Here is a 25,337-nt window from a genome sequence, read left to right as displayed (position 1 = left end):
AAATCCTGGAATTGGAGCCACTGCCCACACCCCCGTCGCCCCCCCACTCCCCCCTCGTCCCCTCCCAGCACACCGCTGTGTCTCCGGGCAGGATTCGTGGCCCTCTCCAGCCTGACTCGGCATTGCCTGAACCAGCCCCCCTCCCCCCCAGCTCAGGGGCAAGTAGGGAATGGACAACGCCCTCTGACCCTCGGTAGCGATACCTACAAACCCACCACCCCCCCCCCGCCCCGGTTACTGAAGGAGGCCCTTTCCACTGGAGGTATCTCCAAGAGGGCACTGGGTCAATATCTAAAGAGGAGACAACCGGGTTCGTTGGCGTGGGGGCAGCGGCAGGAGGGTTGGCACCAAGGTGAGACGCTCAGAGGGGCTGGTGCTCGCGGGATGGGCCGAATGGACTGTGCTTTACGCGCCGAGGGCCGGCGGGTTGGGTGGGGGGTGGGGGGCGTGGGGTTCGGCTGCCATCTCTGACAGCTCACGGTGAACTGCCGGTTGAGGCCGCTGTCGCGACTCAGCCTCTACCTTCTCCACCTTGCAAGCACCCAGCTTGTTGACTGGATGCGTCCCCCGAGTCTCAGCTCCCCCCCACCCCCGACTTTCCTCCTGCAGGGGTCCCGGTCGCTAACGCTCGGCTGCGAGTCAGCCCGGTCAATGGCAAGGTGAGGGAAGGGGCCAGTCTGACCCTGCGGTGCTCGGCCTCCCAGGGTTCGGCGCCGGTGGATTTCACCTGGTACCGAGGAGGTGTCGCGTTCCACAGGGAGACCTCGGCCAGCGCGGAAGCCGTTCACCAAATCTCCCACTTCGACGAAAGCACCGAGGGTCGCTACAGCTGCAGCGTTTTCAATGACGTGAATGGGGCTGTCCACAGCCCAGAGGTTGAAGCGAAGGTTGAAGGTAAGGAGATACCAGCTGGAGCTGCTCGTGGTTTCTGGACCGCTGAGTGATTACCAGGCGCTTGGTGGATGCTGCTCGTAGAGAGGTGTTTGGTGGAACATTGACCAGCAGCAGGAGGGGAGGCGATAGGGAAGGATGTGTTACTAAAGGGAGCGCTGGAGTGGAGGGTGGGTAACAGGGAAGGTCATTGGGTGTTGGGAGGGTGGTAACAAAGCAGATGGGACCCTGGGCTGAATAAACAGGGGTATATAGAGCACAACAGCAGGGACGCTCCCATAATCTCTCTCTCACTCCCCCTCTCTACTTACCACCTCTCACTCTGTCCAATCCCCCCTCTCTATAACTCCCCCTCTTTCCATAACTACCCCCACTCTCTCTAACTCCCCCTCTCTCCATAACTACCCCCTCACTCCATAACTCCCACCTCTCTCTCTAACTCCCCCTCTCTCTCTCTAACTCTCCCCTCCCTCTCTAGCTTCCCCCTCACTCTCTAACTCCCCCTCTCCCTCTCTAACTCCCACCGCTCTCTTTAACTCTCCCTCTCTCTAACTCCCCTCACTCTCTAACTCCCCCTTCTCTCTCTAAACCCCCCATCCACTCACCACCTCTCAATCTGTCTATCAAATCGCCCCTCTCCCAAACTCCCCACCTCTATCTAACTCCCCCGTTCTCTCTAAACCCCTCTCTCTCTCTAATTTCCCCTCTCTATCTAACTCCCCACCACTCTCTCTTTAACCCTCCCTCTCTCTAATCTCATTTCTTTCTCTAACCCCCCCATCCACTCACCACCTCTCACTCTGTCTGCCTAATTGCCCCTCTAACTCCCCCCCTCTAACTCACCTCTCTCTAACCCTCCCTCTCTACTCACCACCTCTCAATCTGTCTATCAAATCGCCCCTCTCCCAAACTCCCCACCTCTCTCTAACTCCCACCTCTCTCTCTAAGTCTCCCTCTCTCTAACTCCCCCACTAACTCCCCCTCTCTCTCTCTCTCTAACTGCTCAATCTCTAACTCCCCCTCTCTCTATAATCCCCCCTCTAGTCACCACCTCTCACTCTGTCTGTCTAATTGCCCCTCTCTCTAACTCCCCCTCTTTCACTAACTCCCGCCTCTCTCACTCCTCCCTCTCTCTCTAACTCTCCCCCTCTCTAACTCCCCCCTTCTCTCTCTAACTCCGCCTCTCTCTCTAACTCTCCGTCTCTCCAATCCCTCTATCTCTCTAATGCCCTCTCTCTCTCTAACTCCCCCTCTCTCTCTATCTCCCCCTCTCTCTCTAACTCCCCGTCTCTCCCTTACTCCCCCTCTCTCTCCAATCCCCCCTCTCTCTCTAACTCCCCGTCTCTCCCTTACTCCCCCTCTCTCTCCAATCCCCCCTCTCTCTCTAACTCCCCGTCTCTCCCTTACTCCCCCTCTCTCTCCAATCCCCCCTCTCTCTCTAACTCCCCCTCTCTCTTTAACTCCCCCTCTCTCTAACTTCCTTCTCTCTCTAACTCCCCCCTCTCTCTAACTCTCTCTCTCTCTAACTCCCTTCTCTCTCTAACTCCACCCTCTCTCTAACTCACCCCTATCTCTAACTTCCCCTGTCACTCTAACTCCTCCATCTCTAACAGCCTCATTTCTCCCTCTCTAACTACCTCTCTCTCTCTAACTCCCTGTCTCTCCAATCCCCCCACTCTCCAATTATCCCTCTCTCTCTAACTCCCCACTCTCTCCCTAACTCCCCCTCTCTCAAACTCCCCCCTCTCACCAACTCCCCCCTCTCTTTCTAACTTCCCCTCTTAATCTAACTCCCCCTCTCTCTCTAACTCCCCCCCCAACTCCCCCTCTCTCTCTAACTCTCCCCTCCCTCTAACTTCCCCCTTTCTCTTACTAACTCCCCCTCTCTCTCTAACTAACCCTCTCTCTCTAACTCCCCCTCCCTCTAACCCCCTCTCTCTAATTCCCCTCTCTCTAACTTCCCCCTCTCTCTTCAACTACCCCCCTCTCTCTATCTCCCCCCCTCTCTAACTCCCCCTCTCTCTCTCTAACTCCCCACTCTCTCTCTAGTTCCCCCCCTCTCTAACTCCTCCTCTCTCTCTCTAACTCCCCCCTCTCTCTCAAACTCCCCATCTCTCTCTAACTCCCCTCTCTCTCTCTCTAACTCCCCCCTCTCTCTTTAACTCCCCCTCTCTCTCAAACTTCCCACGCTCTCTCTAACTCCCTCTCTCTCTCTAACTCCCCCTCTCTATCTCAAACTCCTCCCTCTCTCTCTCAAACTCCCCCTCTCTCTCAAACTCCTCTCTCTCAAACTCCCCCCTCTCTCTCTAACTCCCCCTCTCTCTCTAACTCCCCCCTCTCTCTCTAACACCCCATCTCTCTCAAACTCCCCACTCTCTCTCTAACTCCCTCTCTCACTCTAACTCCCCCTCTCTCTCTCTAACTCCCCCTCTCTCTCTAACTCCCCTCTCTCTCTCTCTAACTCCCCCTCTCTCTAACTCCCCTCTCTCTCTCTAACTCCCCCTCTCTCTCTAACTCCCCCCTCTCTCTCTAACTCCCCCCTCTCTCTCTCAAACTCCCCCTCTCTCTCTAACACCCCCTCTCTCTCTCCAACTCCCCTCTCTCTCTAACTCTCCCTCTCTCTCCAACTCCCCCCTCTCTCTCTCTAACACCCCCTCTCTCTCTCCAACTCCCCCCTCTCTCTCTAACTCTCCCTCTCTCTCTAACTCCCCCCTCTCTCTCTCTCCAACTCCCCCCCTCTCTCTCTCTAACACCCCCTCTCTCTCTCCAACTCCCCCCTCTCTCTCTAACTCTCCCTCTCTCTCTAACTCCCCCCTCTCTCTCTCCAACTCCCCCCTCTCTCTCTCTAACACCCCCTCTCTCTCTCCAACTCCCCCCTCTCTCTCTAACTCTCCCTCTCTCTCTCCAACTCCCTCCTCTCTCTCTCTAACTCCCCCTCTCTCTCTAACTCCCCCCTCTCTCTCTCCAACTCCCTCTCTCTCTCTAACTTCCCCATGTTGCCTCCCTCCCCCACCCCTCCTCCAATGTTGTCCCTCCCTATCTCTCTCTTGGACACCCTCTTTCTCTAATGAGTCATTGGGAATCGGGAGGAGCCCAGGAGGGGTTGAGAGAGGGGAGAAGCCATTGGTTGGAAGGCTTGAGGAGGACCGGACACTGGCTTCACGTGATTGGCCAACAGAGCAAGGGCAGCAGGAGGGGCCGAGTGGTGAGGGTCTGAGGGTGAGGAAGAGGTGGGATCAACGAGGATTCTGAAAGAGAATTGGACGATGATAGGAAGAGCAGCAAATGCGGGGCTATGGATAGTCAGACACAGTTGGTTGCTTGGGAGCTAGTACAGACAGGAAGGGCAGAATGGACCTTCTGCAGATTCAACACTCCATGAAGTCAGTAATTCTCTGTTCAACCGCCTTCTTGACATGGCCCCCAACAGGAACTCAAGTGCTCCTGAGCTGGTCTGCACCTTCCCCTTTCAGCAGCTTAAAGGCGATGTGGGAAATGTGATTTTGTGTGTGTGTGTGTGTGTGTGTGTGTGGTCGTTGGTTCGTTCAAAGGCTCGAAATGTTTTCACGCATGAAATTATTTTCTTCCATAGTCCCAGTAAGCTGTCCAACCCTCACCTCAGATCCCAATAGCTCCTGGGTTGCTCTTGGAAGCTGGGTCATGATGGAGTGCTGGTCCCACAGAGGCACACCACCCATCCGTTACCACCTCTATCGGGACCAGCATCTGGTCAACACGACAGTCACTGACGCTGGACCAGGGACCTTCAGCTTTGCTGCGCAGTCCGAGGGGGACAGTGGTGTGTACTCCTGCTCTGCCTCCAATGGGATGACTGCCGTTTCCAACTGCAGCGAGACGTTGGCGCTAACTGTCGCAGGTAATCCTCAAAGCCGAAGAGTGCCTCATTCGGAAGTGTTGGGGTTTCAGGGTGTTAAAAGGCCAGGTGCAAACATCTGGGGATGCTGCGATGAAATGGAGGAACACAGGGACAGGCGTGAGGCAAGTTGTCACGTCAACCAGATAGTATACCTCGACGCCAATTGCCCCACTACCCCCATATGTCATGAATCCCTGTATGTCATTAGAGAAAGAGGACATGGACAGAGAGAGAGAGAGCCAACATGGGGGAGAGAGAGAGGCAACATGGGGGAGAGAGAGAGAGAGACAACATGGGGGAGAGAGAGAGAGACAACATGGGGGAAAGAGAGAAAGACAACATGGGGGGAGAGAGAGAGACAACATGGGGGGGATGAGAGAGACAACATGGGGGTAGAGGGGAAAGAGAGGCAACATTGGAGGGAGAGCGAGAGAGAGAGACAACATGGGGGAGAGAGAGAGACAACATGGGGGAGAGAGAGAGAGAGACAACATGGGGCAAGAGAGAGAGAGACAACATGGGGGAGAGAGAGAGACTACATGGGGGAGAGAGAGAGGCAACATGGGGGAGAGAGAGAGGCAACATGGAGCAAGAGAGAGAGAGAGACAACATGGGGGGAGAGAGAGAGACAACATGGGGGAGAGAGAGAGAGACAAAGGGGGGGAAGAGAGATACAAGATGGGGGTGGAGGGGAAAGAGAGGCAACATTGGAGATAGAGCGAGAGAGGGAGACAACATGGGGGAGAGAGAGAGACAACATGGGAGAGAGAGAAAAGAGACAACATGGAGAGAGAGAGAGACAACGTGGGGGAGAGAGAGACAACATGGGGGAGAGAGAGAGACAACATGGGGGAGAGAGAGAGACAACATGGGGGAGAGAGAGAGACAACATGGGGGAGAGAGAGAGAGAGACAACATGGGGGAAAGAGAGGCAACATTGGAGAGAGAGAGAGAGACAACATGGGGGAGAGAGAGACAACATGGGGGAGAGAGAGAGAGACAAAAAGGGGGAGAGAGAGAGACAACATGGGGGAGAGAGAGAGATAACATGGGGGAGAGAGAGAGATACAACATGGGGGAGAGAGAGAGACAACATGGGGGAGAGAGATATACAATATGGGGGAGAGAGAGAGACAACATGGCGGAGAGAGAGAGACAACATGGGGGAGAGAGAGAGAGAGACAACATGGGGGGAGAGAGAGAGGAGAGAGAGTCAACATGGGAGAGAGAGAGAGACAACATGGGGGGAGAGAGATAACATAGGGGAGAGAGAGAGACAACATGGGGGAGAGAGAGAGAGACAACATGGTGGGGGGAGAGAGAGAGAGACAACATGGGGGAGAGAGAGAGACAACATGGGGGAGAGAGAGCGACAACATGCGGGGGAGAGAGAGAGAGACAACATGGGGGAGAGAGAGAAACAACTTGGGGGAGAGAGAGAGAGCCAACATGGGGGAGAGAGAGAGACAACATTGGGGGGGGAAGAGAGAGAGAGGCAACATGGCGGAGAGAGAGAAACAACTTGGTGGAGAGAGAGAGAGAGCCAACATGGGGGAGAGAAAAAGGTAACATGGGAGAGAGAGAGACAACATGGGGGAGAGAGAGACAACATGGGGGAGAGAGAGAGAGACGACATGGGGGAGAGAGAGAGACAACATGGGGGAGAGAGAGAGAGACAACATGGGGGGAGAGAGAGAGACAACATGGGAGAGAGAGAGAGACAACATGGGGGAGAGAGAGAGAGACATCATGGAGAGATGGAGAGGGAGAGACAGCTTGGGAGAGATAGAGAGACAACATGGGGGAGAGAGAGAGAGACAACATGGGGGAGAGAGAGAGAGAGACAACATGGGGGAGAGAGAGAGAGACAACATGGGGGAGAGAGAGAGAGAGACAACATGGGGGGGAGAGAGACAACATGGGGGAGAGAGAGAGACAATATGGGGGAGAGAGAGAGAGAGACAACATGGGGGAGAGAGAGAAAGGGAACATGAGGAGAGAGAGAGAGAGAACATGGGGGAGAGAGAGAGAGACAACATGGGGGAGAGGGAGAAAGGGAACATGGGGGAGAGAGAGAGAACATGGGGGAGAGAGAGAGAGAGAACATGGATGGGGGAAACAGAGAGAGTTTAGCATTAGGGATTTAGCCGTTGGCTGACTGTAGGGCGAGGGGGGGGGTGTGTGAGCGCCATGGAGACTGAGTACACTTTGGGAGAGCGCAAACTGGTGGAACTGGCAACATGTGTAAGATGGGGCATCCGGTCGATACCCAGCCTTTGAGCGTCTTGCCCACAGTGAACACCCTGCCCTCATAGAGCCAACGTTACAAAGCGGGTGAAGATTATTGAAAGAGGGCTGGATGAGGATAGGCATTCATCGCTTCAAAAGAACCAGGCATTTCTAAAGCGGAAGACCAGTTTCGCCGACTGTATATTGTGTGCTGCCTTCTCTCAGGCTCGATAATTAAAGGAGAAAACACAAGTGGGGTTGACTTTCCCCCGATGTGTTTTTTTAAAACAAAACAATTTTGGCAGAAATGAATTTGAGAATCAATTTCCACAAGACAGTGTTGAAGAAATGGATGAATAATCTTCAGCCCTTTCCCACTCGGGCTATCTCCCTTTGTTGGGAACACTGTGCCATTGGGGTGATGCTGGGGTCACTGTACGTTTTGAGCTGTATTGATTCCTGGATTTATTGCTTCCCTCCCTCCCTTCCCAGTCCCAGTCAGCTGTCCAGCTCTCACCTCCGATCGGGGTAATTCGTCCGTCAGCGTGGGAGACAGGGTGAGCTTGGCGTGCAAGTCCCACAGAGGAACACCACCCATCCGATACCTCCTCTACCGTAACGGGGAGCGACTCACCAGCGAGAAGGATGGTGGCTCTGGGACAGGGGCCTTCAAGGTGAATGTGGAGTCTGAAGGGGACGCAGGGCTGTACACCTGCGGTGCAGAAAATAGGGTCAACCACATTGCCAAGTGCGGAGAGGGACTGGAACTCACCTTCACAGGTAGGACCCAAAGGCAGCTCAGTGTGCGCAGGCTGGGGGAGCAATTATTAAATTATTGTTGGGTAGCAGCTCCCCCCACTGATCCCAGGGGCTCATCTTCCCTGTGCCTCCAGTCTAATTCCCCCCCAATCCCAGATTCCCAGCTTCCCTGTGCATTGAGTCTAATTACCCCTAATCCCAGATTCCCACCTTCCCTGTGTATCCAGTCTAATTCCCCCAATTCCAGATTCCCACCTTCCCTGTGCATTAAGTCTAATTCCCCCCCAATCCCAGATTCACACCTTCCCTGTGCATTCAGTCTAATTCCCCCACTAATCCCAGATACCCACCTTCCCTGTGCATTCAGTCTAATTCCCCCAATCCCAGATTCCCACCTTCCCTGTGCATTCAGTCTAATTCCCCGTCAATCCCAGATTCCCACCTTCCCTGTGTATCCAGTCTAATTCCCCCAATTCCAGATTCCCACCTTCCCTGTTCATTAAGTCTAATTTCCCCCAATCCCAGATTCCCACCTTCCCTGTGCATTCAGTCTAATTCCCCCACTAATCCCAGATACCCACCTTCCCTGTGCATTCAGTCTAATCCCCCCAATCCCAGATTCCCACCTTCCCTGTACATTCAGTCTAATCCCCCCAATCCCAGATTCCCACCTTCCCCGTGTATCCAGTCTAATTAACCCCCATCCCAGATTCCCACCTTCCCCGTGTATCCAGTCTAATTTCCCCCCAATCCCAGATTCCCAACTTCCCTGCGCATTCAGTCTAATTCCCCCACTAATCCCAGATTCTCACCTTCCCTGTGTATCCAGTCTAATTCCCCCCATACCCAGATTCCCACCTTCCTTGTGTATCCAGTCTAATTCCGCAACCCCCCCCCCACTCCATCCAATCCCAGATTCTCACCTTCCCTGTGCATTCAGGCTAATTCCCTCCAATTCCAGATTCCCACTTTCCCTGTGTATCCAGACTAATTCCCCCCAATCCCAGATTCCCACCTTCCCTGTGTATCCAGTCTAATTCCCATCCACCCCTAATCAAAGATTCCCACCTTCCCTTTGCATTCAGACTAATTCCCCCCCAATCCCAGATTTCCACCTTCCTTGTGCATCCAGTCTAATTCCCCACCCAATCCCAGACTCCCACCTTCCCTGTGCATTGAGTCAAATTCCCCGCAATCCCAGATTCCCACCTTCCCTGTGCATTCAGTCTAATTCCCCCAATCCCAGATTCCCACCTTCCCTGTGTATCCAGTCTAATTCCCCACCCAATCCCAGACTCCCACCTTCCCTTTGCATTCAGTCGAATTCCCCACCCAATCCCAGACTCCCACCTTCCCTGTGCATCCAGTCTAATTCCCCACCCAATCCCAGACTCCCACCTTCCCTGTGCATTCAGTCGAATTCCCCCCGATCCCTGATTCCCACCATCCCTGTTCATCCAGTCTAATTCCCCCCAATCCCAGATTCCCACATTCCCTCTGCATTCAGGCTAATTCCCTCCAATCCCAGATTCCCACCTTCCCTGTGCATCCAGTCTGATTCCCCCCCAATCCCTGATTCCCACCTCCTCTGTGCATTCAGTCTAATTCGCCCCCAATCCCAGATTCCCACCTTCCCTGTGTATCCAGTCTAATTCCCTTCCAATCCCAGATTCCCACCTTCCTTGTGCATCTAGCCTAATTCCCCCCAGTCCCAGATTCCCACCTTCCCAGTGCATTCAATCTAATTGCCACCAATCCCAGATTCCCACCTTCCCTGTGCATCCAGTCTAATTCCCTCCAATCCCAGATTCCCATCTTCCCTGTGTATACAGTCAAATTCCCCTCAATCCCAGATTCCCACCTTCCCTGTGTATCCAGTCTAATTCCCCCAAATCCCAGATCCCACCTTCCTTGTGTATCCAGTCTAATTCCCCACCCCCCAATCCCAGATTCCCACCTTCCCTGTGCATCCAGTCTAATTCCCCCCAATCCCAGATTCCCACCTTCCCTGTGCATCCAGTCTAATTCCCCCCAATCCCAGATTCCCACCTTCCCTGTGCATTCAGTCTGATTCCCTTCCAATCCCAGATTCCCACCTTCCCTGTGCATTCAGTCTGATTCCCTTCCAATCCCAGATTCCCACCTTCCTTGTGCATCTAGCCTAATTCCCCCCAGTCCCAGATTCCCACCTTCCCAGTGCATTCAATCTAATTGCCACCAATCCCAGATTCCCACCTTCCCTGTGCATCCAGTCTAATTCCCTCCAATCCCAGATTCCCACCTTCCCTGTGTATCCAGTCTAATTCCCCCAAATCCCAGATCCCACCTTCCTTGTGTATCCAGTCTAATTCCCCACCCCCCAATCCCAGATTCCCACCTTCCCTGTGCATCCAGTCTAATTCCCCCCAATCCCAGATTCCCACCTTCCCTGTGCATCCAGTCTAATTCCCCCCAATCCCAGATTCCCACCTTCCCTGTGCATTCAGTCTGATTCCCCCCAAATCCCAGATTCCCACCTTCCCTGTGCATCCAGTCTGATTCCTTCCTTTCACCAAGTACAGCCCTTATGATTTCACCGCTCATCACTGGGGCCCTGCAGAATTCTTCCGCTCAATGGGCTGGGCAGGTAATTGGCTCCCAGAGCTGGGCACATGCCACTGGGAAGTGCTCCATCCCCTTTGGCGCTCATATCTACTTTCGTTTAACAATTCCAGCTCTCGTACACTTCCAGTGCCAGATTCCTGGAAGGAGACGTTCTGGCACATCCGACTGACATGAATCAAACTCTCTTCCTTTTCCGCACGTCCCTTCCTATAGTGTGGAGTTCAGGGTCTGAGAACAATGGCCCAGCGGAGACCCTGTCTCCCCTCCCCAAAAAAATAAGTACTGACTTTTCCAATTCATCCCTCACCTCCTCGGCTCATTGGAGCCTCTGCTTTTTCCGTTGAGCCCACGGACAGTGACTGAGCCTCTCTCCCATCGCCGAGTAGGGAGCGTTACCATCGATCGCCCATCCAGCGGGTCCACAGGGAAGGTCTTGTGGGGCAAGGGGCAGGGGGCAACCTTCACGCATTAGACCCTCTGGGTTCGAGTCCTGCTACAGGACATGCGTTAATAATGCAAACCCTGCAACTGTGAGTCAACCTTGCTCAAGAATTGATAGCGCTCAATGTAGAATAATAAAGGTCCATTTTCATCAGGTGGACATTGAGTGAGAGTTTGAACTATTTGTTGGTTAGTTACGGGATCTTATCCCTGTGAGGGTGGAGCGTCTTGGGCTACAGGGAGATGGAGACGGGATGGTCAAATGGGTGGGTAATTGGCAGATGGAGTTTAACCCCGAAAAGTGTGAGGTGATGCACTTTGGAAGAGTGATATTGGACCTGAGTTCCCTTCTTGCTCCAGAGGCTCGGAGAGACCTGCTCATTGCCAGCCCCCCCACCAACCCAGCGCCTGTTTCTGTTTTTACTTCCCGCCTTTTCTACTGGATGATTGACCCCTTCACTCCCCTTTCTTTTCCCCTGCTTCTGGTTCTCAGTTCTCTCAGAGGGCCCCCCGTATCTGCTGATCTCTGTGGCAACGACAGTTTCTCTCTTCGTCGTGGTGCTGATTCTGCTCATCGTCTGCAAGACCCAGAGGCAAAAGAAAGGTAAAGCCAACCCGCCATGCCCCGGCTCTCACTCCCGCCACCCCTCCCCAACATCCCCACCCTCCCTCCCCAGCTACAAGTCAGCTAGAGCTTTATCCCTAGAGCTCCGGCTTTCTGAGTCGGGTTTGCTGTGTATCAGGAAGCCAACATTAGTCTGGTCGTGTCACAGGCCGTGGGTGTGTGTGTGGGGGGATTTTGACCCGGCAATGAGGGTACCCTCATGAGAAGCCTATGAACCCCACCCGAATAATGTGGGGAACATAGAAACATAGAAAATAGGAGCAGGAGCAGGTGATTTGAGGCTGTTCCAACATTCAATAGGATCATGGCTGCTCCTCTATCTCAACTCCCTACCCCTTGATGCCTTTAGGTCTAAAAATCTATCCATTTCCTTCTAAAATATATTCAGTGACCCAACCTCCACTCTCCCGCTCCCACTCTCTCCCGCACTCTCCCGCGCTCTCCCGCTCTCTCCCGCACTCTCCCGCGCTCTCCCGCGCTCTCCCGCGCTCTCCCGCGCTCTCCCGCTCTCTCCCGCACTCTCCCGCTCTCTCCCGCACTCTCCCGCACTCTTCCGCTCTCTCCCGCTCTCTCCTGCTCTCTCTCGCTCTCTCTACCCCCTACCCCTTGATGCCATTAGAATCTAAAAATCTATCCATTTCCTTCTTAAATATATTCAGTGACCCAGCCTCCACTCTCCCACTCTCTCCCGCTCTCTCCCGCTCTCTCTACCCCCTACCCCTTGATGCCATTAGAATCTAAAAATCTATCCATTTCCTTCTTAAATATATTCTGTGACCCAGCCTCTATTCTCCCGCTCTCTCCCGCTCTCTCTCCCCCTTACCCTAGATGCCTTTAGAATCTAAAAATCTATCCATTTCCTTCTTAAATATATTCAGTGACCCAGCCTCCACTCTCCCGCTCTCTCCCGCTCTCTCCCGCTCTCTCCCGCTCTCTCTACCCCCTACCCCTTGATGCCATTAGAATCTAAAAATCTATCCATTTCCTTCTTAAATATATTCTGTGACCCAGCCTCTATTCTCCCGCTCTCTCCCGCTCTCTCTCCCCTTTACCCTAGACGCCTTTAGAATCTAAAAATCTATCCATTTCCTTCTTCAATATATTCTGTGACCCAGCCTCCACTCTCCCACTCTCTCCCGCTCTCTCCCACTCTCTCCCGCTCTCTCCCGCTCTCCCACTCTCTCTCCCCATACCCCTTGATGCCCTTAGAATCTAAAAATCTATCCATTTCCTTCATAAATATATTCAGTGACGTGGTCTCCACAGCCTCCTGTGGTAACAAATTCCATAGGTTCACCACCCTCCGAGTGGAGAGGTTTCTCCTCACCACAGTCCTAAATGGCCTACTCTGTATCCTGAGACTGTGACCCCCTTGTTCTAGATTCACCTCCCCTCCCCAGACAGAGGATCCCTGTGTCCAGCCTGTCCAGTCCTGTCAGAATTGTATATGTTTCAATGAGATCCCCTCACGTTCTTCTGAACTCCAGCGAATATAATCCTAGTCGACTCAATCTCTCCTCATATGTCAGTCCCGCCATCCCAGGAATCAGTCTGGTAAACCTTCGCTGCTCTCCCTCTATAGCAAGTACATCCTTCCTCAGATAAGGAATCAGTCTGGTAAACCTTCGCTGCTCTCCCTCTATAGCAAGTACAACCTCCCTCAGATAAGGAATCAGTCGGGTAAACCTTCGCTGTACTCCCTCTATAGCAAGTACAACCTCCCTCAGATAAGGAATCAGTCTGGTAAACCTTCGCTGCTCTCCCTCTATAGCAAGTACATCCTTCCTCCGATAAGGAATCAGTCTGGTAAACCTTCGCTGCACTCCCTCTATAGCAAGTACATCCTTCCTCCGATAAGGAATCAGTCTGGTAAACCTTCGCTGCACTCCCTCTATAGCAAGTACATCCTTCCTCCGATAAGGAATCAGTCTGGTAAACCTTCGCTGCACTCCCTCTATAGCAAGTACATCCTTCCTCAGATAAGGAGACCAAAACCGCACACAATATTCCAGGTGTGGTCTCACCCAGACCCTGTACAGCTTCAGTAAAAAAATCTTTACTCCTGTACTCAAATCATCTTGCAATGAAAGCCGAACATATCATAGTGGTACAGAACCTGAGTATTTCTGGTTAAAAAAAAACAGAAACATACCGATGAAACTGTGTGCCTCTCGGTTATGAGCTCAGATATGCAAGAGATCCAATCGCAAAGGGGGCAACCGTTTATACTGCAGGAGAAGAGAGTGCTGATTGGTCGGCAAGTGGACTCTGATTGGTAGTTCACCGTCCCCTGGAGAATTCGCCGTAGCAGCGCCTCCATCCATCAGAGCCCACTTGCCAACTTATCCGCACTCTCTTCCCGTGCAATATAAATTGTTGTTGGAGTCGTAATTGGCATCCTTGCACCCCTCTCCCGATGAGCGCAAGGTGGGGAGCTTGGATTGCCTGTCCCTTTTGGTCAGCAACACTCCAGATAATTAGCAGGACCTCCGAGGGTTGGGGAACAGCTACAAGGGGGTGTGAACCGACCTATCACCCTGTCATGTGGCTCCCTGCGCTAATCCAGATGGTAGTAAAGCAAAACGTGGATTATATATTTTTTTTATTGCAATTTATGCACGTCTATAAACAAAGTGCGATGATGTCATTGAGGGACTAACAGCTAGACATGGTGATCTGAGAAAATTTAATGTTTTGGGAATAACCACCCGAGATAATGGTTAACAACTGAAGGCAGAGCATCCCACAGTGAGTGGCTGCCTCCCTCTCTCATTCAGCTATGTTGCTGCCACTCATCTGGCCTGGAATTTCTCCTTACACACTCAGATCTTTCTCCTTTTGTTCAGGGAACCAAGATGATGGCTGCCAGACTGGGTAAGGCCTCGCTTACATCCTTTCATCCAAAGCCCATAAACTATTGGCGGGGGGGGGAGTAATGGTCCCTTTCTATCAATAGGCAGCTTTCACCCCCTCATGGTACCCTGGAGCACTTTGAAAGCAGAGCTGCAGTGGTTTGTGTGTGTGTGTGTTTATTCTGACATGTGGATGTGGGGTTTGTTGCCGAGGGAAACAGTTATAGCCCAGCCCGAACAGACCCATCCCAAACAGAATCATCCCGAATGGGTCCTTCCCTAACTGGCCCTTCTTTAACAGGCCCATCCCTAACTGGTCCTTCCCTAAATGACCCATTCCTAACTGGTCCTTCCCTAACTGGATCTTCCCTAACTGACCCATCCCTAACTGGACCTTCCCTAACTGGACCATCCCTAACTGACCCATCCCTAACTGGTCCATCCCTAACTGGTCCTTCCCTAACTGGTCCATCCCTAACTGGTCCTTCCCTAACTGGTCCTTCACTAACTGGACAATCCCTAACTGGTCCTTCCCTAACTGGTCCATCCCTAACTGGTTCTTCCCTAACTGGACCTTCCCTAACTGACCCATCCCTAACTGGTCCATCCCTAACTGGACCTTCCCTAACTGTCCCATCCCTAACTGGTCCATCCCTAACTGGATCTTCCCTAACTGGTTCTTCCCTAACTGGACCTTCCCTAACTGTCCCATCCCTAACTGGTCCATCCCTAACTGGACCATCCCTAACTGACCCATCCCTAACTGGTCCATCCCTAACTGGTCCTTCCCTAACTGGTCCTTCCCTAACTGGTCCATCTTTAACTGGTCCTTCCCTAACTGGTCCATCTTTAACTGGTCCTTCCCTAACTGGCCCTTCCATAACTGGCCCATCCCTAACTGGTCCATCCTTAACTGGTCCTTCCCTAACTGACCCATCCCTAACTGGACCTTCCCTAACTGACACATCCCTAACTGGTCTGTCCCTAACTGGTCCAACCCTAACTGCTCCTTCCCTAACTGGTCCACTCCTAACTGGTCCTTCCCTAACTGACCCATCCCTAACTGACCCACCCCTAACTGATCCTTCCCTAACTGACCCATCCCTAACTGGACCTTCCCTAACTGACCCATCCCTAACTGGACCTTCCCTAACTGGTCCTTCCTTAACTGACCCATCCCTAACTGGACCTTCCCTAACTGGTCCTTCCTTAACTGACCCATCCCTAACTGGACCTTCCCTAACTGGTCCTTCCTTAACTGACCCATCCCTAACTGGACCTTCCCTAACTGACCCATCCCTAACTGGACCTTCCCTAACTGGACCTTCCTTAACTGACCCATCCCTAACTGGACCTTCCCTAACTGGACCTTCCCTAACTGGACCTTCCCTAACTGGACCTTCCCTAACTGACCCTTCCCTAACTGACCCTTCCCTAACTGACCCTTCCCTAACTGGACCTTCCCTAACTGGACCTTCCCTAACTGACCCATCTCTAACTGGACCTTCCCTAACTGGACCTTCCCTAACTGACCCATCTCTAACTGGACCTCCCCTAACTGTTCCAACCCCAACTGGTACATCCCTACCTGGTCTATCTCTAACTGTCCCATCCCTAACTGGTCCTTCCATAACTGGTCCAACCCTAACTGTTACATCCCTAACTAGCCCATCCCTAACTGGTCCTTGCCTAACTGGCCTTGAACTGATCGAGTTGCTTGGCCATTTCAGAGGGTGGTCAATTGCAGGTTTCCCTATTTCACCTCCAGCCCCTTTACCCTACCCCCTTCCCCCTCCCACTTCCCCCATTCCCCCCTCCCACTTCCCCTTTCCACTCCCCCATCCCCTTCTACTCCCTCTCCCCTCTCCCTCTCTCCCCCTCTCCCTCTTCCACCCTCCCCCTCCCCTTCCCCTTCCCCTCTCCCCTGCCCCTCCCCCCTTTTCCCTCCCCCTCCCCTTTTCCCTCCCCCTCCCCTTTTCCCTCCCCCTCACCGTCCCCCTCCCATTTTCCCTCCCCCTCACCCTCCCTCTCCCCTTTCCCCTTCCCCTCCCCTTCCCCTTCTCTCTCTCCCCTCCCCTTCCCCCACCCCCTCCCTCCTCCCCCCTGCCTCTCCCTCTGCCCCCCTCCCATGCTGAGGGAGGGAGAGGAACCGGGTCACACTCCCAGAGTTAATGCGCAATGTGTTGTGGGATGTCCTCTTTGCACTGGAGCCTCGCTACAGCTCCTCTCAGCTTCTGATTTCAACGCTCACCAAAGTCTTCCTTTTGAAACATTTCATTTCCACTTAACAGGACAGGAAGGAGCTCCCCGCTTCAGCACAGTCGCACACCTGCTGGTAAGAGTGTTATCCACCTGTCTGTCTGCCTGTCTGCATAATGTATGACAGTCTACTTGTCTGTGTAGTGTATGTCAGTCGACCTGTCTGTATGTCTGTATAATGTATGTCAGTTTACCTGTCTGTCTGTCTGTATAATGTATGACAGTCTACCTGTCTGCCTGTCTGTATAATGTATGACAGTCTACCTGTCTGCCTGTCTGTATAATGTATGACAGTCTACCTGTCTGCCTGTCTGTATAATGTATGACAGTCTACCTGTCTGCCTGTCTGTATAATGTATGACAGTCAACCTGTCTGCCTGTCTGTATATTGTATGACAGTCAACCTGTCTGCCTGCCTGTATAATGTATGACAGTCTACCTGTCTGCCTGTCTGTATACTGTATGACAGTCTACCTGTCTGCCTGTCTGTATACTGTATGACAGTCTACCTGTCTGCCTGTCTGTATAATGTATGACAGTCAACCTGTCTGCCTGTCTGTATATTGTATGACAGTCAACCTGTCTGCCTGCCTGTATAATGTATGACAGTCTACCTGTCTGCCTGTCTGTATACTGTATGACAGTCTACCTGTCTGCCTGTCTGTATACTGTATGACAGTCTACCTGTCTGCCTGTCTGTATAATGTATGACAGTCTACCTGTCTGCCTGTCTGTATATTATATGACAGTCAACCTGTCTACCTGCCTGTATAATGTATGACAGTCTACCTGTCTGCCTGTCTGTATACTGTATGACAGTCTACCTGTCTGCCTGTCTGTATATTGTATGACAGTCAACCTGTCTGCCTGTCTGTAAAATGTATGACAGTCTACCTGTCTGCCTGTCTGTATAATGTATGACAGTCTACTTGTCTGTGTAATGTATGTCAGTCGACCTGTCTGTATGTCTGTATAATGTATGTCAGTTTACCTGTCTGTCTGTCTGTATAATGTATGACAGTCTACCTGTCTGCCTGTCTGTATAATGTATGACAGTCTACCTGTCTCCCTGTCTGTATAATGTATGACAGTCTACCTGTCTGCCTGTCTGTATAATGTATGACAGTCTACCTGTCTGCCTGTCTGTATATTGTATGACAGTCAACCTGTCTGCCTGCCTGTATAATGTATGACAGTCTACCTGTCTGCCTGTCTGTATACTGTATGACAGTCTACCTGTCTGCCTGTCTGTATAATGTATGACAGTCAACCTGTCTGCCTGTCTGTATATTGTATGACAGTCAACCTGTCTGCCTGCCTGTATAATGTATGACAGTCTACCTGTCTGCCTGTCTGTATACTGTATGACAGTCTACCTGTCTGCCTGTCTGTATACTGTATGACAGTCTACCTGTCTGCCTGTCTGTATAATGTATGACAGTCTACCTGTCTGCCTGTCTGTATATTGTATGACAGTCAACCTGTCTACCTGCCTGTATAATGTATGACAGTCTGCCTGTCTGTATACTGTATGACAGTCTACCTGTCTGCCTGTCTGTATATTGTATGACAGTCAACCTGTCTGCCTGTCTGTAAAATGTATGACAGTCTACCTGTCTGCCTGTCTGTATAATGTATGACAGTCTACCTGTCTGCCTGTCTGTATAATGTATGACAGTCTACCTGTCTGCCTGTCTGTATAATGTATGACAGTCTACCTGTCTGCCTGTCTGTATATTGTATGACAGTCAACCTGTCTGCCTGCCTGTATAATGTATGACAGTCTACCTGTCTGCCTGTCTGTATATTGTATGACAGTCTACCTGTCTGCCTGTCTGTATACTGTATGACAGTCTACCTGTCTGCCTGTCTGTATATTGTATGACAGTCTACCTGTCTGCCTGTCTGTATAATGTATGACAGTCTTCATGTCTGCCTGTCGGTATAATGTATGATAGTCTGCCTGTCTGTATAATGTATGACAGTCTGCCTGTCTGTATAATGCATGACAGTCGACCTGTCTGCCTGTCTGTATAATGTGTGACAGTCTACCTGTCTGCCTATCGGTATAATGTATGATAGTCTGCCTGTCTGTATAATGTATGACAGTCTGCCTGTCTGTATAATGCATGACAGTCGACCTGTCTGCCTGTCTGTATAATGTATGACAGGCTACCTGCCTGCCTGTCTGCCTGTCTGTCTGTATAATGTATGACAGTCTGCCTGTCTGTCTGCCTTCCTGTCTGCTGGCCTGTCTGTATAACGTATGGCAGTCTGCCATTCTGTCTGCCTGTTGTCTGTCTGTATAATGTATGACAGTCTACCTGCCTGTCTGTCTGCCTGATGTCTGTATGTATAATGTATGGCAGTCTACCTGTCTGTCTGTCTGTCTGTCTGCCTGCTGTCTGTCTGGTACATTGTATGACAGTATACCTGTCTCTCAGACACCCGCCTGCAGTTTCACATGTAACTCAGAAATGTATTCTCTCTTTATACAGAAAATCCCACCTCCCCTGGTCATGAAATAGTTTACGCTGAAGTCCAAATGATGAGGAAGACAGATGGTAACGCCTGTTCTGTGTTTGTTTGCCTCTTTCTTTATTTTGCACAGTTCTCCAAAAGGGGAGACATGAGGATATGTGACTCCCTCGCCCCGGGAACAGTCACACCCATCCCCCCACTACCCCCCTCCTCCCACACTTCATGATTACAATCGTCCTGGTCAGCAGCTCCCGAACGCACAACCATGGGGTGGGAAGGGGCGAGATCGAGGGGTGAGTGGGGGGGGGTTCCATAGACTAAAGTAGCGCCAAAAAAGTGGGGGCCGACCTCAATCACAACACAGGCTGTGCCCCCCCCCCCACCAAGGTCGACCAATTCATCAGTGCAAGTTTCTGCTCATCAGATCCCCTTGTTGGGTCTTCATGGGGAGAAGTGGAGGGATTGGTGACCCCTCATGTCAATTTTACCCACTGCATGAAGACACATGTTGAGAACCGTTGCACCTCATTTGAAGATGGGACAAAATTGGGGCGCTGGGTGCATGTCTAACCAGCAGAAGGTTCTGTGTTTCTTTAGTGCCACCAAGGCCTTGCAACATACGTTGGCCTTGCCCAAGTCCCAAGGGTGGGTAAAAGCACATTTCGTTGACCACCCCCAGCCCCGTCCTGAGTATAGGGGTTGGAATGTTATGGTGAGGTTGTATCAGACATCGGTGAGGTCAACTTTGGAGTATTGTGTGCAGTTCTGGTCGCCTGACTACAGGAAAGATATCAGTAAGATTGAGAGAGTGCAGAGAAGATTTACTAGGATCTTGCCAGGTCTTCAGAAGTTGAGTTACAGGGAAAGATTAAACAGGTTAGGACTTTATTCCTTGGAGGGTAGAAGGATGAGGGGAGATTTGATAGAAGTTCACAAAATTATGAGGGGTGTAGACAGAGTAAATGCGAGTAGGCTCTTTCTATTTAGATTAGGAGAGATAAAAATGAGAGGACCTGGCTTTAGGGTGAAAGGGGAAAGGTTTAGGGGGAACATTAGGGGGAACTTCTTCACTCAGAGAGCGGTGAGAGTGTGGAATGAGCTACCATCTGACGTGGTAAATGTGGGCTCACTCATAAGTTTTAAAAATAAATTGGATAGATACATGGATGGGAGAGGTCTGGAGGGTTATGGACTGGGCGCAGGTCAATGGGACTAGCGGAATAATATTCCTGCACAGACTGGAAGGGCTGAATGGCCTGTTTGCTGTGCTGTAGTGTTCTATGGTTCTATGAGCACCTGTCTTCAATCTCTCATTTTCAATCGCAAGCTGATTTCACCAGAGTGGCATGTCATGCTTACCTACTGATAGGGCAACCACATTAACTGGCACAATTTTGGTGGTGGTGTGGTTGGGTAATAGGAGGGGAGGTTGGAAATGGAAGATCGCTCAAGAAGACACTCCTAACTTTACCTTTCTGTTGTATTTCAGGCCACGGTACCAACAGAGCAAGAAAACACCCAGTAAGCCTCCAATTTAACAGTGAGGGTTTGTAACATTGGTGGGAACCACAGAAACACTGCCGGATTGACCTACTTAAAACTAGGAACATCGGAATGGGAGCAGGAGGAGGCCCTTTGTCCCCTCGAGGCTGCTCCGCCCTTCAGTTGGATCCGGTCATGGTTTCCCAAACCGCCCTCATAACCCTCGATATCTTTCAATATCCAGAAATCTATCCATCCCTCTCTTCAACGGCCTCCGCAGTACCCGGGTGTAGAGAATTCTAAAGGTTCACCGCCCACCGAGTGAAGATATTCCTCCTCATCTTAGCCCTGCCCCTTATTCTCAGGCTGTGTGCCCCTGGTTCGAGGTTCCCCGCCCAGGGTGAGTGCCCTTCCTGCATCGACACCTGTGTGTGGATCGTGTCCATTTCACTGGCATCACCCCTCATTCGGCGAATCTCCCAGGAATACACTAAACACCCAAATCTAACTGACACTGAACCCCAAGATCCCACTAATATCTAAGCGTCAAACCACAATAACACTGAAGCCCTAAATCCCAGTATCACTGATCCCACAAATCCCACTAACACTGAACCCCCAAATCCCAGTATCACTGATCCCACAAATCCCACTAACACTGAATCCCCAAATCCCAGTATCACTGAAACCACAAATCCTACTAATACTGAACACCCAAATTCCACTATCACTGAAACCCCAAATCCTAGTATCACTGAACCCACGAATCCCACTAACACTGAACCCCCAAATCCTGCTAACAATGAAACCCCAAATCCCACCATCACTGAAATCCCAAATCCCCACTAACACTGAACCCCCAAATCCCAGTATCACTGAACCCCCAAATCCCAGTATCACTGAACCCCCAAATCCCACTAACACTGAACCCCCAAATCCCAGTATCAATGAACACACAAATCCCACTAACACTGAACCCCAAATCCTAGTATTACTGATCCCACAAATCCCACTAACACTGAACCCCCAAATCCCAGTATCACTGAAATCACAAATCCTACTAATACTGAACCCCCAAATCCTGCTAACACTGAACCCCCAAATCCCAGTATCACTGAACCCCCAAATGCCACTAACATTGAACCCCCAAATCCCAGTATCACTAAACACACTAATTCCACTAACACTGAACCCCAAAATCCCAGTATCAATGAACACACAAATTCCACTAACACTGAACCCCCAAATCCCAGTATCAATGAACACACAAATTCCACTAACACTGAACCCCCAAATCCTAGTATCACTGAACCCACAAATCCCACTAACACTGAACCCCCAAATCCCAGTATCACTGAAACAACAAATCCTACTAATACTGAACACCCAAATTCCACTATCACTGAAATCCCAAATCCTAGTATCACTGAACCCACGAATCCCACTAACACTGTACCCCCAAATCCTGCTAACAATGAAACCCCAAATCCCACCATCACTGAAATCCAAAATGCCCACTAACACTGAACCCCCAAATCCCAGTATCACTGAACCCCCAAATCCCACTAACATTGAACCCCCAAATCCCACTGTCAATAAACACACAAATCCCACTAACACTGAACCCCCAAATCCCAGTATCAATGAACACACAAATTCCACTAACACTGAACCCCTAAATCCTAGTATCAATGAACCCACAAATCCCACTAATACTGAACCCCAAATCCTAGTATTACTGATCCCACAAATCCCACTAACACTGAACCCCCAAATCCTGCTAACAATGAAACCCCAAATCCCACCATCACTGAAATCCCAAATCCCCACTAACACTGAACCCCCAAATCCCAGTATCACTGAAATCACAAATCCTACTAATACTGAACCCCCAAATCCTGCTAACACTGAACCCCCAAATCCCAGTATCACTGAACCCCCAAATCCCACTAACATTGAACCCCCATATCCCAGTATCAATAAACACACAAATTCCACTAACACTGAACCCCCAAATCCCAGTATCAATGAACACACAAATCCCACTAACACTGAACCCCCAAATCCTAGTATCACTGAACCCACAAATCCCACTAACACTGAACCCCCAAATCCTAGTATCACTGAACCCAAAAACCCCACTAACACTGAAACCCCAAATCCCACCATCACTGAAATCCCAAATCCCCACTAACACTGAACCCCCAAATCCCAGTATCACTGAAATGACAAATCCTACTAATACTGAACCCCCAAATCCTGCTAACACTGAACCCCCAAATCCCAGTATCACTGAACCCCCAAATCCCACTAACATTGAACCCCCAAATCCCACTATCAATAAACACACAAATTCCACTAACACTTAACCCCCAAATCCCAGTATCAATGAACACACAAATCCCACTAATACTGAACCCCCAAATCTCACTATCACTGAACACACAAATCCCACTATCACTGAAACCCCTAATTCCACTATCACTGAAACCCCTAATCCCAGTATCGCCGAAACCACAAATCCCAATAACACTGAACCCCCAAATTTTGCTAACACTGAACCCCCAAATCCCACCATCACTGAACCCCAAATCCCACTATCACTGAATCCCCAAATCCCAATAACAATGAACCTCGAAATCCCAGTATCACTGAACACACAAATCTCACTAACACTGAACCCCCATGACTCAATATCACTAAACCCCCAAATCCCATCACCAATGAACCCCCAATTCCCAGTATCACTGAACCCCCAAATCTCACTATCACATAACCCCCAAATCCTGCGAACGCTGAACACACAAATCCCACTATTACTGAACCCCCAAATCCTGTGAACGCTGAGCCCACAAATCCCACTATCACTGAACCCCCAAATCCTGCTAACGCTGAACCCCTAAATCCCACTATCACTGAACCCCCAAATCCCACCATCACTGAGCCCCAAAATCCCAATAACACTGAACACCCAAATCCCAATAACACTGCACCCCCAAATCCCACTAATACTGAACCCCCAAATCCCACAATCACTGAACCCACAAATCCCACTAACACTGAACCCCCAAATCCCACAATCACTGAACCCCCAAATCCTGCTAACACGGAACCCACACATCCTAGTATCACTGAACCCCCAAATCCCACTAACACTGAACCCCCAAATCCCAGTATCACTGAACCCCCAAATCCCACTATCACCGAACCCCCAAATCTCAGTATCACTGAACCCCCAAATCCCACTATCTCTGAACCCCCAAATCCCACTAACACTGAACCCCCAAATCCCAGTATCACTGACTCCCGCAGATAAATCAGGGAAAGGGGCTGTGCTGGTGGCTCTGGGAGGATAGCAGGAATGTTGACCTGATGCTATTTTACTTTCAGGGAGAGGCCGGTTACCAGGTCACTTACGCAACTGTCAACCACCTCCAGATGGAGAGAACTCGCCAGCATGTCTCTCGAAGAGAGGCCGAGGAACCACCTGAGGGGGATTTAAGCATCTACCAGAACTTCCGGAGGGCATAGCTGGCGAGTGTGCCCTGCCATTCCTGCCGGGGGGTGGGGGGTGGTGGGGGTTAAAGGAGAAACAAGACCTGCTCATGGCCAAAGGGGGCTGGGGAGGAGGAGCTCATTCTCCAACCAGTGCAAAGCGCTGAACTCTTCATATCCCAACATCTTAAACAAAAAGGCACGACTGGGATCTTCCTGTGTACGGCTCTCTACACCCAGGAGCTGCTTCGTGGAGCTGATCCTTCACCCGAGAGAGCAAAGCACCCATCCCGCTTGGCTGGAGGAACTCTTTGCCCCCTTTTGTGGGCTCTGGGAGACAGAATGATCCACTTCGAGCTGAGACCCACCCAGCTCCGCAGAAGGTGTAGGGAGGGCGATAGAAACCAGGCAAGGGTCAGCGGAGAGACATCCTTCACCCAACCAGCTCCTCCTTCACCAGAACATTCCCCTTTCTAATGAAGAAACAATAAGGGCAGCCAGCTCCTGACCGGACACTTCACATTGGAAGCTTGAGCATCACTCAGACTCTCTTGCCTGAGATAGGACACTGTGGACATTGGGAGGAGACACATTGGAACCATTGGCTTATTCCTTGCCCCTGTAGGCAGCGCACATTTCCATGCCGAGGGACATTTCGTGGGCAAGGTCTTGATGTAGGCTGTAAACAAACAGGAATGATAAACTCTACTGGACTGGGTACACAGTGTCCACATTGCTTAACTAACTGGCAGGCCTATGGCTAAAATGATGCATTCCAATTATTCTTCAACTTGACAATTAAAGAACTGAATTCTCACTCTTCTCTGCCAACAATGTTTTATGATATTGTTTTATATTATCTCCAGGGATGTGGGTGTCGCTGGCAGGGCCCAGGATATATTGCCCATCCTTAATTGCCCCTTGAGAAGGCTGTGGGTGAGCTGCCTTCTTGAACCGCAGCAGTTCCCTGTGGTGTAGGTACACCCACAGTGCTGTTAGGGAGGGAGTTCCAGGATTTTGTCCGTGTGGTGTGTGTACACACAGAGTGCTGTTAGGGAGGGAGTTCCAGGATTTTGTCCGTAGGGTGTGTGTACACCCATCGCGCTGTAAGGGAGGGAGTTCCAGGATTTTGTCCCTGTGGTGTAGGTACACCCACAGTGCTGTTAGGGAGGGGGCTCCAGGATTTTGTCCCTGTGGTGTAGGTGCACCCACAGCGCTGTTAGGGAGGGAGTTCCAGGATTTTGTCCCTGTGGTGTAGGTACACCCACAGTGTTGTTAGGGAGGGAGTTCCAGGATTTTGTCCGTGTGGTGTAGGTACACCCACAGTGCTGTTAGGTAGCGA

General features: G+C 51.0%; 1 protein-coding gene across 2 annotated transcripts in view; it reads left to right on the top strand.

The window, feature by feature from the left end:
• The window catches only part of LOC121274991 (Fc receptor-like protein 2), an 81,925-nt gene extending 57,132 nt beyond the window's left edge, over window positions 1–24,793 (top strand). For both annotated transcript variants that reach the window (XM_041182385.1, XM_041182384.1), the window contains 8 exons: window positions 4,484–4,768; window positions 7,490–7,777; window positions 11,295–11,405; window positions 14,273–14,300; window positions 16,570–16,613; window positions 19,036–19,101; window positions 20,508–20,539; window positions 23,891–24,793. In XM_041182385.1, coding sequence (XP_041038319.1) covers window positions 4,484–4,768; window positions 7,490–7,777; window positions 11,295–11,405; window positions 14,273–14,300; window positions 16,570–16,613; window positions 19,036–19,101; window positions 20,508–20,539; window positions 23,891–24,031 — 995 coding nt within the window. In that variant the 3' untranslated portion in view covers window positions 24,032–24,793. The remainder of the gene's footprint in view (window positions 1–4,483; window positions 4,769–7,489; window positions 7,778–11,294; window positions 11,406–14,272; window positions 14,301–16,569; window positions 16,614–19,035; window positions 19,102–20,507; window positions 20,540–23,890) is intronic.
• Window positions 24,794–25,337: the final 544 nt, after the last annotated feature.

This window comes from Carcharodon carcharias (genome assembly GCF_017639515.1).
Source record: "Carcharodon carcharias isolate sCarCar2 chromosome 39 unlocalized genomic scaffold, sCarCar2.pri SUPER_39_unloc_7, whole genome shotgun sequence".
Taxonomy (NCBI): domain Eukaryota; kingdom Metazoa; phylum Chordata; class Chondrichthyes; order Lamniformes; family Lamnidae; genus Carcharodon; species Carcharodon carcharias.
Note: the sequence above shows the minus strand (reverse complement) of the source record. Positions and strands in the feature narration are given on the sequence as shown.